The sequence below is a fragment of the Pteropus medius genome, unplaced genomic scaffold (genome assembly GCF_902729225.1).
Source record: "Pteropus medius unplaced genomic scaffold, Ma_sr-lr_union100, whole genome shotgun sequence".
Taxonomy (NCBI): domain Eukaryota; kingdom Metazoa; phylum Chordata; class Mammalia; order Chiroptera; family Pteropodidae; genus Pteropus; species Pteropus medius.
In genome coordinates this window covers 19,545,067-19,558,380 of record NW_024352784.1, presented here as the reverse complement: position 1 = coordinate 19,558,380, position 13,314 = coordinate 19,545,067, and the positions used below count along the sequence as shown (strand labels likewise).

The following is a 13,314-nucleotide window of genomic DNA, read 5'->3' as shown; positions in this document are numbered from 1 at the left end:
TACATCACATCCCCAGGGCTTATTTATTTTATAACTGGAAGTTCATACCTTTGACTATTCATCTCCTCTTCTTATAAGGACACGGGTTGTATTGGATTAGAGCCCACCCTAAGGACTTCATTTTAACTTAATTACTTCTAATTACTTCTTTAAAGACCTTACCTCCAAATGCAGCCATTCTCTGAGGCCTTGGGGGACACACTGCAGCCCATGACGTTATCACAGCCAGGACTGGAATGTGGTTTTCCAGCTGCGTGGACTCTGCCCCCCTACATCAGCATCCAGTGACATGTCAGCTCTGTCATTTGGAGGAAGAGGCAGTAGAGCTTCACCCAACATTTAGTAGGGGTGTTGACAGGAGTTGGGGACCTTACCTTAGCACACCAGTAAGTGGGTCCCTGCCAACAGAATCAGAAGAGCAGGCTCACGGGACAAAGGCGCTGAGCCCAGGGAACCAAGTTCCCCTGGGGCAGGTGGAAGCTGCTTCCAGCTTCACCGGTGTGGAAGGAGGGAGTAGTACCCCACCCTTCAGTTCAAGGGTCAGGTGACAACAGCAGAGAATCCTGGGGAGGAGTGGCAAGGGAAAGGAGCTGGGGCCGTTATGCATTGGGCCCCGATGCCTCCTTGGCTCAGCCTCTCTGGGGCCACCACTCCTTGGTCGCAGGTAGAAGGTGTGGAGGGAAGGCTTGCCCAGCCTACTAAGCTCCAGACTTCCCAATATCAAGACCGAGGGTGGCCCTTGACTTTGCTGGAATTTACAATGACCACAAGTGAGTGGCTGGTATGCTGCAGTTCCTGCGACTCCCTCTAATTCCACCTGGAGCATTCTTGGAGGATTGTCCTCAGGTTGACAAGCTAGCCTTCCTCTCCGAGACAGGCCACCTCAGGCACCATCTCTCAGGTCTGACTTTTGTCTGTTTCTCCTGCAGAGTGAGCTGGACCTGGAAAAGGGCTTGGAGATGAGAAAATGGGTCCTGTCTGGAATCCTGGCCAGTGAGGAGACCTACCTGAGCCACCTGGAGGCGCTGCTGTTGGTAAGGAGGGTACAAGGGCTGAGTGGGGCAGGGCAGGGACACAGGGAGCTCAGCTCACATGGCCCAGGTCCCAAGTCAGCTGCTAGAGCCTGGGGGCACCCACCCTCCTTCGAGTCATTGAGACACCTCGGGAGGTATCGGGGTCAGAAAAATTTAATTTTAATTTTTAATAGAATTTATAAATATAACCACGTCACGTGACCATGATTTTCTGTGATCGTACCATGCACCTGAAAAATGGCGAGCCCTTTCACCTGTGCCACTTCACCTGTTACCTGTGCTGCCTCACCTGTGCCCTCTTCCAGCCCATGAAGCCTTTGAAGGCCGCTGCCACCACCTCTCAGCCAGTGCTGACGAGCCAGCAGATCGAGACCATCTTCTTCAAAGTGCCTGAGCTCTACGAGATCCACAAGGAGTTCTACGACGGGCTCTTTCCCCGCGTGCAGCAGTGGAGTCACCAGCAGCGAGTGGGCGACCTCTTTCAGAAGCTGGTGAGTGACACGGAGCAGCTGCACAGCAGCCTCCCGAGCTGTGGGGGCTGGCCGGGCGGGGGCCAGCCCTCTCCAGAGACCTGCGGTGGTGTGCTGCTCAGGGCTCTTGGGACGCCAAGGTGACAGTCTGGGGTGTGTCTGCTTTAGATGCCAAAGGTCAGGTGATAAGGAGAGGGCTCTGCCACAGCACCCACATTGAACCCCGGCACGAGACCCACCCCTGGTTTCATCGCTGGGTCCTTCCCGGCTCTGCTCAATTTTACTCAAGGTTCCTGGTCCCTAGGCTGGTACAGCTGCCCCCTGAGGATCCCTTTGGACCAAAGAGATGCTGTTGCCCAGGGGAGCAGGACTCAGACACGGAGCCAAGGAGGCGGGTGGGCAGAGCCTGGCGGGGCGAGCACAGGTGGGAACAGAGCAGGTGGTTATTACAGTTTATTTCATTTTGCAGTTATCTGAATTAAAGGTTCTCGAATTACTTGGAGAATTTTTTTTAAAGTGCTGTAGGGAGGGGAGACTTGGCCAAAGTAGTGGGAAAGAAAAGTGGTCCTCAGTGGCCCCTGGCAGCTCCTTTCAGGTCCTAGAGGCAATATTTAATGCCTCCATAAGTGGAGGCGGGTGGTGGAGTACAGTCTGGATATAAGAGGCTGGCAGCTGCCCAGCGAAGAGGTCACCTCTCCGTACCTGGAGCCCCTGTCTTGGGAGAGTTGCTTGAAGGCGTATGCAAGCCTTTGTGATGGGGATTCTATCTCTCAGGACCCCTAATCCTGATTCCAGGGTTACCCAGGCCTCCTGTGCACACGTACTCTCCCTGGGAAACCAGTTCTCCAGGGATAGGGGTGGCCCATGTCACCAGACCCCCTCTAAGAGTACAGAGCATGACAGTTACTGAAAAACTGGGGCCCCAGCCCTCCTGGGCCCCCAGACACCCAGCAGGCCTGACCCTGGCCTCACCTTGGCTCACGCTTGGGCTCCAGCATTCCTCTCCAAGGTGTGGCTTTCCTGTTGGTGCCCCCACCTCCCCCCCATTCCGCCCTCGGCTGCAACACACTGGAGCAAAGGTTCAGAGCACGCACAAAATGCCTCTCACTGTCTGGACCCCATTCCCCATTGCCAGAGAGCAGGAGGTTGTATTTTGATGCAGGGCCCCCCACCTTTGAAGTACCTCTTTTTCTGTGTGATGTGTCAGCAGGTTTGAAGCCAGTGGATGTGACTCAGCCTGATTTCCTCCTAAGACACAGAATCGTGTTGTTAGGAAGAAACCCACAACCAGCACTCTGCCCCAAATAACATTCCGAAACACTCAGAAACTTTAAAAAAAATTTTAATAGTCCGATGGATGCCAGAATTTGGAATGTTTTTTCTGGTTTCCCTGGCGTCCTTGAGCTACCTTTGTGCGTCGGATATGGCAGCAGGAAGACTGGGAAGAGCAGTGGGGCTGCAGGGGGAGGTCGTACTCCCGTAACTGCATGCTGAGTGTTCACGCACGTGAGTGCCTCTCGGGCCAGGTGCTGGCGTCTCTCCAAGGACAGACACAGTCCCTGTCCTGGCCCTTTCAGACCAGCACAGTGAGGTCAGCACAGCATCACTCCGTCCGGCTCTCGAGCTGTGAGAGTCTGAGACCCGAAAGGGACCATGCTTTGACTCCACTTCCTATGGGAATGCACCGTTAACCGCCACCACTCAGGGTTTTTCTTTCTGCCTGAAATGTTATCAGCTCATTTTTTCATTTTTCTATTCCTTTCAAACTTCCAGAAGAGTTGCAATAGCGGAGAGAACGCGCCAGGTGCCAGATGCGCCGTCGAACATTTTGCTCCATTCGCTTTATCTCTGTCCTTTTCTGTGTTGTACATGCACAGTGAATAGTTTGATTCAAATGTCTGCCATTTTACCCCTAACTACCTCGTCGTATATTTGCTGAGAACAAGAACTGACTCCTTTGTAACCCATACGTAGTACAATCATCAAATGGAGGAAGTTTCACACCGATGTGATACTATTATTTAATATGCAATCCATATGCAAATTTCTTTCGTTAGCCTTTGTGTTCTTTATAGCCATTTTCATTCTGATTCAGCATCCAGTCCAGGCTCACGAGGTGTACTTGGTTGTCAGGTCTCTTTAGCTTTCTTTGATCTATACCATTTCCTTGGCCTTTGCTTGTCTTCCATGACCTTGACATTTTTTGAAAGGTACAGGTCACTTTGGGTCTGTCTGATGTTTCCTCAAGAATAGATGCAGGTTTTGAGTTAATGGCAAAACAAAAATAATGATAGCACAGTATCCTTCTCAGTGCGTCATATCTGGAGACATGTGATCTCTGTTGTCCCATTATTAATGCAGCTCGGTTTTTGATTAGCTAAAAATGGGAACGAATTGCCTGGAACTTCTCAAAAGCCACGTGGAAGACGCTCCTTGGGAAAGGGGTGGCAGAGGTAATGAAAGGGGTTCTCTCTGTGCTACTTTGCCAGTGCTGCCACAATCCGGGTGGCTCAAACAACAGAAATCTATTTTCTCACAGCTCCAGAGGCTGGAAGTCCAAGATCAAGGTGTTGTCAGCAGGGCTGGTTTCTCCTGAGGCCTCTTTCCTTGACTTACAAATGACCGTGGTCTCCCTGTGTCCTCACATGGTCATCTCTCTGCCTGTCTGTGTCCTGATCTCCTCTTATAAGGACATCAGGTCTATTGGATTAGGTCCCATCTAACAGCCTCATTTTGACCTAATCACCTGTTTAGGCCTCATCTCCAAATACACTCATATTCTGAAGTGCTGGAGGTTAGGGCTTCAACGCATGAATTTTGAGGAGACAAAATTTAATAGTAACATTTCCTCAGGACTTGGCTGAACCGTCACCTCTTCAGAGAGGCCATCCCAGCCACGTTATCTAAAGCAACCCCATCACCTTCATCCTCTGCTCTGCTTTCAGCCATCTGCCATATTACGTTTGTTCACGTATTTTTTGTGTGTCTCTCTTGTTACCTTGCCGTACTGTGTCAGAGTGATTCTAGGCCGTGGTGCCAGTGCCTGAAGCAGGGCCTTCGTTTTGATAGGAGGTGCTCACTGACTGGCAGAGGAGGGAGAGAAGGAAGGGCTCTGGGTCTGACCCTGGTACCACAGGTGAAAAACCTGGCATTTTGGGATGCAGCAGCTTGTCTGGGGTGATCAGTGTGGTGGGGACTGGGCAGGGCCTCTTCTAGCTGCTGCATTTCCTTGTGCGCCCCCAGGCCCTTCATGAACCCCCCACAGGGAGTGGGACCAGAAGTTCAGACAGTGCCAAGGGCGCTTGGCTTACGCAGTGTCTGGAATTGTCATCTGAAGAAACATAAAATTCAATATAAATGCAAATGTGTATAGAAATAAAATTTAGGTTCAACACAGAACAAACACCAGGATCAGTGAAAGCCTTAGGCTTCCAGCTCCTGGTTGGCTGCAGTGGGAGGCCTAGCCACTGGGTCATGGGATTTGCCCTTACCTTCCCCAGGCTTGGGTTTACTGATGCAAGGTGAGGGCTGGTTTCCCCCAGCTGCCTCTAAAGGTGACCTGGGGCCCAGAGATGTTGGTAGCTGCACACACACTCCTCCCATGGAAGCTGTCACTCAACTGAGTGTCTGAGCAAGAGGCTATGAGAGGAAACCCTCTATTAATGCCTTTGGTTTGACAAAGGACAGACAAAATGCCCTCGCCGTATAGCTGGCAGCCAGCAGGTCTCCCACCTGCCTGGTGTACAGGGTGACAGCTGGGCCGCCTCACTAGGTCTTGGCCAGGCTCGCATAGGGGCAGTAGGAGCTCCTCTTCTCCAAGGGCAGCTAGGTTGCATGTTCCTTATTTGTCTGAAGGGATCAGATGTGAGCAGAGCTCTGTAGCCACCAGAGGCCTGGAGGGCCAACCTCGTCTACCTTGGTCTCCTACTGCCAGAATGAAAAGGTATTGTTCCATCCCACCTACCTAGAGACGCTTTTCTGCATTCACTGACAACCTTGAACTTTAGCTGCTGCTAGTGGCACAATTTAAATGAGGCGGGGGGAGGAATAGGCAGCTGTGGAAAGGAACCATTACCTGCCTGGGATTGTGAGTCACTTCTCATCATGTCGCTGTGTGCTCAGTGCGTGGGGAGGGGAGGAAGGTGGGAGGCATCAGCACAGCAGAGCTGAGGTGTCTGTGGCTCTGCACTGTCTGCTGCACCTGGAGTTTCTGCAGCGCTGTGCACAGAAGCCTGCTTCTCAGAAAGATGGGGAGCAGCAGCACCTATCCTGCATCTGTCTCACACCTGTTCCACACTCTCATCCTTTCTCCTTGCAGGCCAGCCAGCTGGGTGTTTACCGGGCCTTTGTGGACAACTACGGAGTTGCCATGGAAACAGCAGAGAAGTGCTGTCAGGCCAATGCTCAATTTGCAGAAATCTCTGAGGTATGCATGATACCACTCAGCAAGGTGCACCTTCCACCTCCTGCAGGCAGGCCGTGGGCTGGTTGTTGGTACGCCTGACCCAGGAGAACAAGATGCAGCAAACTGCAGTTCGATCGTAAGCCTCAGCCCTGTTTCCAGATGCCTCTGGGTTGGCACCATCAGCCCTGTGCAGAGACAATCTTGTGAACAGATAAGGAGCAGCCAAGGAGACCTGCCTCCCCAGGGCCAAGGCCTGATGCTAGGGCTTAGCTGGATCCCCCACATAGATGCTCCCTTGCACCATCTGTGTGCAGTGAGGGATATCCTCAGTTCTGCCCAGTTAACAGAGGCCTGAACACAAGAGTGCTGAGGCCAACTTTGTGCTTTGTCACTGGAGAGCAGGAGGGGAAGAGTCATGCTCTGTTCCTCCTCTAGCTTGCCAGCAACCTTGAAAGCTGAGGAAGCTGAGCCTTTCGCACAGGGGAATGGGGCTGGTGTTGCTGCACTCTGTAGACCTATGTGGGAGGAAAGCTCCAGGCTGCAGGAGGACCAAAACCTCCCTGGAGTGTTATTTAGCATAGGGGCCTCGAAAGAGCCTCTCAGATACAGAGAGGATGAGCAGGCCATAGGGGGCCTGTGGCCACGCCAAGACCAGAGCCCACAGCATTCTCCCTGCCTTTCCCCATCCTGTTTCTGCTCCCATGGCAGTTGGGTGACATTTTACTCTTCCTGGGCTTGTAGTCACCTTTGCCTTTTGATGTCTCTGACTCCTCAGAACTCCGACTTACCTTCCCCCTCCAAACAAGGATTCTAGGTGGAAAGACGTCAGGGTGAGAAAGGCAGCCTCAGAAAGAGTATTGGAAACTAGAAATAGGGAATGAGTCGAGGCTCTTGCTGGGAGATAATCACACCTCAACTGTCACACCTGGTTTTTTCTCAGGGGCTTAGTGTCGTTTTTATGATTTATCATGGGAGGTGAGGTATTTTAGGTCCTGGCACTTATCATTTCCTGTGGTGATAACACATGCCACTCGTTTCTCCATAGCCCATGGGGTGCCCCACTCCCCGCCTTGTGCTGCTGGTAACAGGCTACATGCACCCATGGCTGCAGGCTGGCTCCAGATGTCCCTCCCTAGTTGCCTTGGTTTGCCTGGTGCATTCAGTCCATTTCTTTCCTTAGCTCATTCAGTTAGCTACCCCCACACCCCTAACATCTGGAATGTTGGCGCAGAATCTCAAGTAACCTTGACAAATTAGAAACATAATTCTCTCAGGGCAGGCTGCCTTTTAAATGGGGCCAAGTTGAAGTCCACCCAGACAGGTTGCTACAGAGGAGGGAGGAAGCAACATTGAGACAACCCCCCCTGGGGGTCACGTGGTTTCACTGACCACTGACCAGGCACGAGGCTAAGGTGCAGGCAGTAGGATAGCATCTCGGGTCCAGCCAACAGCTAGCCTTCTGTGAAGCTTATACTGCGGGGCAGCATCTACTTTGGTTCTCCACTCATGTTTCAAAAAAGCCCCAGAGAAATTGGAGCCACCCAATGAGCAAAATAAACCCAAAGGAAGTGGAAGCAGTTGGCCAAGGAGAAGTTTTGGCGGGGTACATTTGGGAGGGGGGGTGGTCAAGGGGTGGGGACTGGATGATAGCCTCCACGGACAGGGATGGGTGGAGCAGTGGTCCTTCATCTGCTCTCCGGGCCAGTCCTGAGAAGTGAGTGTGTGGCAGTGTCCACTTAGACCTGAGCTGTGTTCTGTGGAACGCTAGCCTCCCAGACGATAGATGCTACGAGCGACGTGGAAAAGCCAGCTAAAGTCAAGTTAAGTTTGGGAGAGGTGGGGTTGAACCAGATTTGTAAGGACCCTGCGGTACTCACGTGCATCGCGCTGTCCAGGGGCGCGCAGCGTATGGGCTGCTTCCCGGGCTCAGGTGAGCACGGCACCTGTGTTCGCAGCCTCGGGTTTTGCTTCGCGCCCCCTCACACCCTTGGCAGCCGCGGAGGCACACGTATGGAGGAATAATCACCGTGAGGGGCGTTAAACTCTCAGGAAAGGTACCAAAGTACGCTGTGGGTTTGGCCCCAGTGAGCTGAAAAACACCGTCATTTTTAGTCTTGAGAGGTTCCTGGGCGAGAAGTTTGGAAAGTAATCTCTGAGCCCCCTCCTTTTGCTGTGCGGTGTTTTTTGTTCAGAAGCCTAGCACTGGGTTTAACCACAGTTGCTTTCCAGAGACAATTTCAGGTACACGGGGATCTTCTATCCTCATTTCTCTGGGTACCTAATCAGATCAGTGATATCTTTGACGCATTGCGGCAAGTATGACCCACCCACTAAAAACCGCCGCTCTCCTCCCAGAAATCTCAGCACCTCATTTGTTAGCAAGTACGTTTGCTAAGTTGGGAGGGGGCTCTCTATGTCATAGGTTCTCAACCAGGGGAGATGTTGTCCCCAAGAGACACTTAGCAGTGCCTGGGAACATTTTTGATTGTCGCAGCAGGAGGAGGGGGGTGCTATTGCCCCCGTAGGTAGAGGCCAGGATGCTGCTTAACATCCCATGGTGCACAGGACAGGCCCTCAGAGTATGAGAATTTCTGGCCGCAGTCCCATCAGTGCCAAGATTGAGAAACTGTCCCAGGTGGACCACAGCTCACCCTGTTTTTCATGGTGTGAGTGGCCCAGGACACTCCCCCGCACCCCGCGCCCCCGCAATGCTTGCTGCATCTGGGGTTCTTGGCTATGAGAGAAGGGTGAGATTTCTGCTGACGGTTCCTGACCGTGGAACTTCCGGCCACATCAAAGTCGCTTCAGTTGTCCCATGTGAAAACGTTCTTTTTCATTGCAGAACCTGAGAGCCAGAAGCAACAAGGATGCCAAAGACCAGACGACCAAGAACTCTTTGGAAAGTGAGTTCTCTGTGCTGAGGCCCCTTCATGCCCCTAGGGGGGAGGCCTCTGCCAGCGGATGAGGCATTGGCTGGAAAAGCAAACACGGTGCCCGTCTGGGTCACCCTCTGGCACCTTTGCTGCTCCAGATTTCTAATAGCGATAGCAAGGACAAGGAAGAGCAGCACCGGGCGTGGCAGGGTAGAGAAGGACGAGGTCAGGACCGGTTTGCCACCAGTAGTCACAACCAGGAAGAGTGGTAGCTGTTAGCAAACGCCCACGACCAGGCACTGCCAGGCACTAAAAGTGTCGTCGTGTTGTTCCCAACAACCCTGTAAGGAGGACTATATTTCCCCTCCTTTCAGCTGACGAAACAGGTTGAGAATGAATGTAACCCACGTAAAACGCAGGTTCGTTCCTACGTGGCTGGGCAGAGGGTGAAGCCAGAGCTCCCAGGCCTATGTGTTCGGCTTCTTCCTCTCTGGGTGGAAGAGGGGATCAGGAACAATAGGTCACTTCTCACTTCCAGTTGTTTGGCTAGTGAGAAAGTTACACTCAGAGTCTGGCAGACATTGCTCTGCCTAGAGTTTCACCACACTGTGAGCTTCAGTTTTCCCATCTATGAAATGGGGATAACAATACACGTCCTATACTAGTTGTGGGAGTCTCATGAGGAAATGCTCCTGACGATGCATGTCAGAACACATCTAAGCTTCTGTGCCCACGATGGATCAGGCTCGCCCCAGAGAAGTGGGGACAACTAAGGCTGACTGGGGCTCTAAAAACACCTGTAAAACCGAGAGCTGTGTCAGCCCGAGTCGGTTCCTGCTGATCTCAGAATCAGGCCTCCAAACTATGCAGGATGGATGTTAAGAGTGGTATGCTGGTCTACTCCCCAGGGACCCTCTGGGCTGGAGGGCAGTTCTCTCTTCCATCCTCACCAGGGTGCTGGGAGCTCCCCAGCCCAAGGAAGATGGCCATCGCTGAGCCCTCCTTTTAGCAGTTGTCACTGAATTAGCCAATGCAGGTTTGGGTTCTGACCAGCAGCTCTGGACTGGGCATTTAATGTCATAGACTAAAAGCTCAAAGCACGCACCCTGGCCTTTCAGGTGCTTGAGGTTTGCTTTGTCACTGAGCAAAGGGTGCTCTGGGTTTGCCCTTGTCATTGGGGAGGTGGGACTTTCCAGTGGACGTGAAGGTTCAAGCTGCTTCATCTCCCTGAGCCCTTCCAGCAAGGATGGGCAGGTGGGTGGTCTGGGTCCATGTGTGGCCGTCTCTCACCCTACCCATTTCTCTGCAGCCTTGCTCTACAAGCCTGTGGACCGGGTGACACGCAGTACGCTGGTCCTGCACGTGAGTCACCCCTCCCCCCAGGACTTCTCACCCTGGGGTTCTTGGCTTCTGCTGTTCTGGGGCTGACATTGGTGTTTGTCAGTTTCACCCACCTACCACGCTTTTACTGCTACATATCTTTACCGAAGATGCAAAAATGAGGTGCCCCCGCCATCCAGTGGCTTACGGAGGAATAGAGGGAGGAATGGAGTAGACTCTCCAGGTGTCCTAGGTTCTCTCATGGGTGTGGGCAGAGGGAGGGAGCATGCCATCCCACATGGGAAGGGCCTTGTGGTCACATCACATGAACTGGGCCTCCAACGTGGTTGGGCTGAGGGTGCAGGCGGTGGGTGCAATCCAGGGCGTTGGGGGTGACCACTGCCTCAGAGCCTAGGGAGGGGGTGCATGAGGAGGCCCCGCCTCAGCTGGGCTGCTCCTGAAGGCATTGGGGAGTCACTGGAGAGGTTGTCTTAATACTAAGAAACAAAACCAGCAAACAAAAATGACCTAATCCTACTGCCCAAGCGACTCTGTTCACATATATTTGGAGAAAGTCGTACATGTGGTGTTGTTGTTGTTGTTGTTATTGTTGTTGTTGTTGTTGTCGTCGTCTTTAATTTACAACCAAGTTGCAAAAGTGTGTGAAGTTTCTATTTCCTTTCCCACTTCCTCTCCGCAAAGGAGCCGCCACCACAAGGTTTTTTTATACACGCGCCAACTCATGTGAACATCTTTTTTAATTACGCGGAGGGCGTTGTGCTATACATATTCCACACTTTGCTTGTTTTCCCCTTAATAGCGTATCATGGGGATTGTCCTACATCGGCAGTGTGCAAACAGCTCTGCCTCATTCTCTTTGAAGCCATCCAGTATTCCATCAAATGGACGTTTCGTGATTTCTTACCATCCTCTGATTAGGAGTTGTTAGACAGAGGGAGGTGAGATGAGATTTGCAGTTTGGGAGTCTCCAGCAGACAGCTCATTGGAGTCTCAGAGACCCTGTATTCCGTGCCCTCACTGTGATTAGCCCAGGCCTGCAGAGCCAAGTGTCTTGACAGGAAGAAGCCAGAGCCGCCTGGGAGTGGCGTGGGACTGGCCTGGGGCCACTGACATACAAGCCATCCTCTGTGCTTATTTCATCTCTCCAGATTCTCTTTGCTCATAGGATTTGGGAGCTAAGGGGATTTTGTTCCTCTGAACCAGGGAGCTGTTGACCTTGAGCACGAATCACGTGCATTCCTAGTAGAGAAAGAGGCAATACTCCCATCTTAATTCTTAGGCTCTTATCTAAAAGAAGAGGAGCTGGGGAGGCCAGGTGTTTTCTCCTGGTCTCTCACTGACCAGTGGTCCTGGATCAGACCGATTCCGCCCTCTAGGGGCCATGCTCCCGCGTCCAGAGATATTTTTGGTGGTCACAACCGCAGATGAGAAGATGCTACTGACATCTAGTGGGCAGAGGCCAGAGATGCTGCTAGCATCCTACAGTACACAGGACAGCCCCCTCGTTAAAGAATCTCGCAGCCCAGAATGTCACCAGTGCCGAGGGGAGAAAGCCTGCCTTAGACCCTTGAAGTAGGAGGCCCTGTTGACAGTATGCAAACAGCCCGGGCTTGTGGGAGTGTTGTTTAAGACCCGCTTCCAGCGTGGTGCTTGCTCAAGTGCTACTCATGTAGCCCGGGCCCATTGTGAGAGGTGGCAGCGATGCCTGGGGAGCTGGCAGCCCTGTGTGTTACGCCCAGTGTGTGTCTCGGGTTTGTGCACAGCAGTGGGTGCTGGGGCCTCGCTCTCTCTAACTTGAGTCCTCTCACTGCGATGCAGGACTTGCTGAAACACACGCCCTCCAGCCACCCCGACCACCCTCTGCTGCAGGACGCCCTTCGCATCTCGCAGAACTTCCTGTCTGGCATCAACGAGGAGATCACACCCCGCCGGCAGTCCATGACGGTGAAGAAGGGTGAGGTGAGTGTGGCAGGGTGCTTAGGGTTTGCCCAGCCCGAGCTGGAAGACGAGGAGCCTGTCTCTGGCCTTCAGCAGACTGTTCCTGAACAGTTCAGCCTAACACAGGAAACTCATTGCCTTTTGGGGTTCTTCACCCGGGTGGGACAAAACCCAGTCTTTTGTCCAGGGCATTGGAGTAGAGTTTCGGGGGTGTGTGCTTCGCTCGGCTTCCTCTTTCTTTTTCCGTCGTAGTGGGTTTTGTCCAGGGTACCCCTTCTTTTCTCCACACCTTGCCAGCTTGGGGTCCCAATGTGAAGGAGGATGGCATTTAGTCTGCCCAGACCCACCTAGCTCCTCCTGAGTGATATAAGCATTTCAAATGGGGAAGAAAGGGAAGCATACGCAGTGTGCAATGAGACCGGCTAGAGGGTGTGGGCTTGCCGTCCTTGGCCAGGAAGGTTCTTCTTACCCCTCTTCCCCCACCCCCAACCCCCGCCCACTGACAGCCACCACCCGGTTCATCTCTCCACGCATCCTGGATAAGAGGGCGTAGAACAGGCAGCTCAGAACACACTGACTCAGCCCGCCTGGTGGCCTCCGCTCCTGCTGCCTCTGCCCCTTCCTGGGAGGAGCCCAGCCTGGTGCCAGGCAGGTGCCATCCAGGGCAGACAATGTGTAGTGAGACAGCAGAGGGATGCCGGTGTCCATCGCGAGCGTCCTTTGTCGGAAGGGGCACTAAGGCAAGGGGAGCCAACCCGTGGCCTCTGGGGTCTCGTGCAGGGATAGGAGGCTTCTGGCACAGGCAGGACAAGGGCTGGCAATGAACCTGACTGTAGCTGCCACTGAGAGCCACCTTCCCCTCTTCCTTGTGGTTCGTGTGCCAGGTGCCTGATGCTGGGGGCTGACCCGCCTGGTATCTGGGTTTCTTTTCCTCCTCCAACCCTGGACTGGTCAGCAGGCCGCTGTCAGCCCCATCCTCCCCACACCTCTTTGGGAAGTGGCTCCCATGTGCCCAGAGTCTCATCAGACCTGGCCGCGAGTGTGTGGCTTGGTCAGATGTCTCCTGGTCAGCCCGGCCCAGGAAGGGCTGTGGAAGAGAGAGCCGTCCCCTCCACCCCACTCTCTGGCACAGGGATCCGATGCCAGCCCTGCTGCAGACTCACCCACTGGGGGGGCCTGGAATGTGTGCCCCTCCTCCCTAGACTCATTTTACAGGTGAGAACACGGCCCAGCCACCATGCATGGTGGTGATC

At 53.3% G+C, this 13,314-nt stretch overlaps 1 protein-coding gene across 1 annotated transcript in view; it reads left to right on the top strand.

Moving 5' to 3' along the window:
- Positions 1-13,314, top strand: part of BCR (BCR activator of RhoGEF and GTPase) — a 113,697-nt gene that overhangs the window by 66,514 nt on the left and 33,869 nt on the right. The window contains exons 3-8 of the mRNA XM_039847729.1: positions 930-1,034; positions 1,340-1,525; positions 5,823-5,930; positions 8,752-8,812; positions 10,092-10,144; positions 11,942-12,082. Of these exons, the coding sequence (XP_039703663.1) occupies positions 930-1,034; positions 1,340-1,525; positions 5,823-5,930; positions 8,752-8,812; positions 10,092-10,144; positions 11,942-12,082 (654 nt within the window). The remainder of the gene's footprint in view (positions 1-929; positions 1,035-1,339; positions 1,526-5,822; positions 5,931-8,751; positions 8,813-10,091; positions 10,145-11,941; positions 12,083-13,314) is intronic.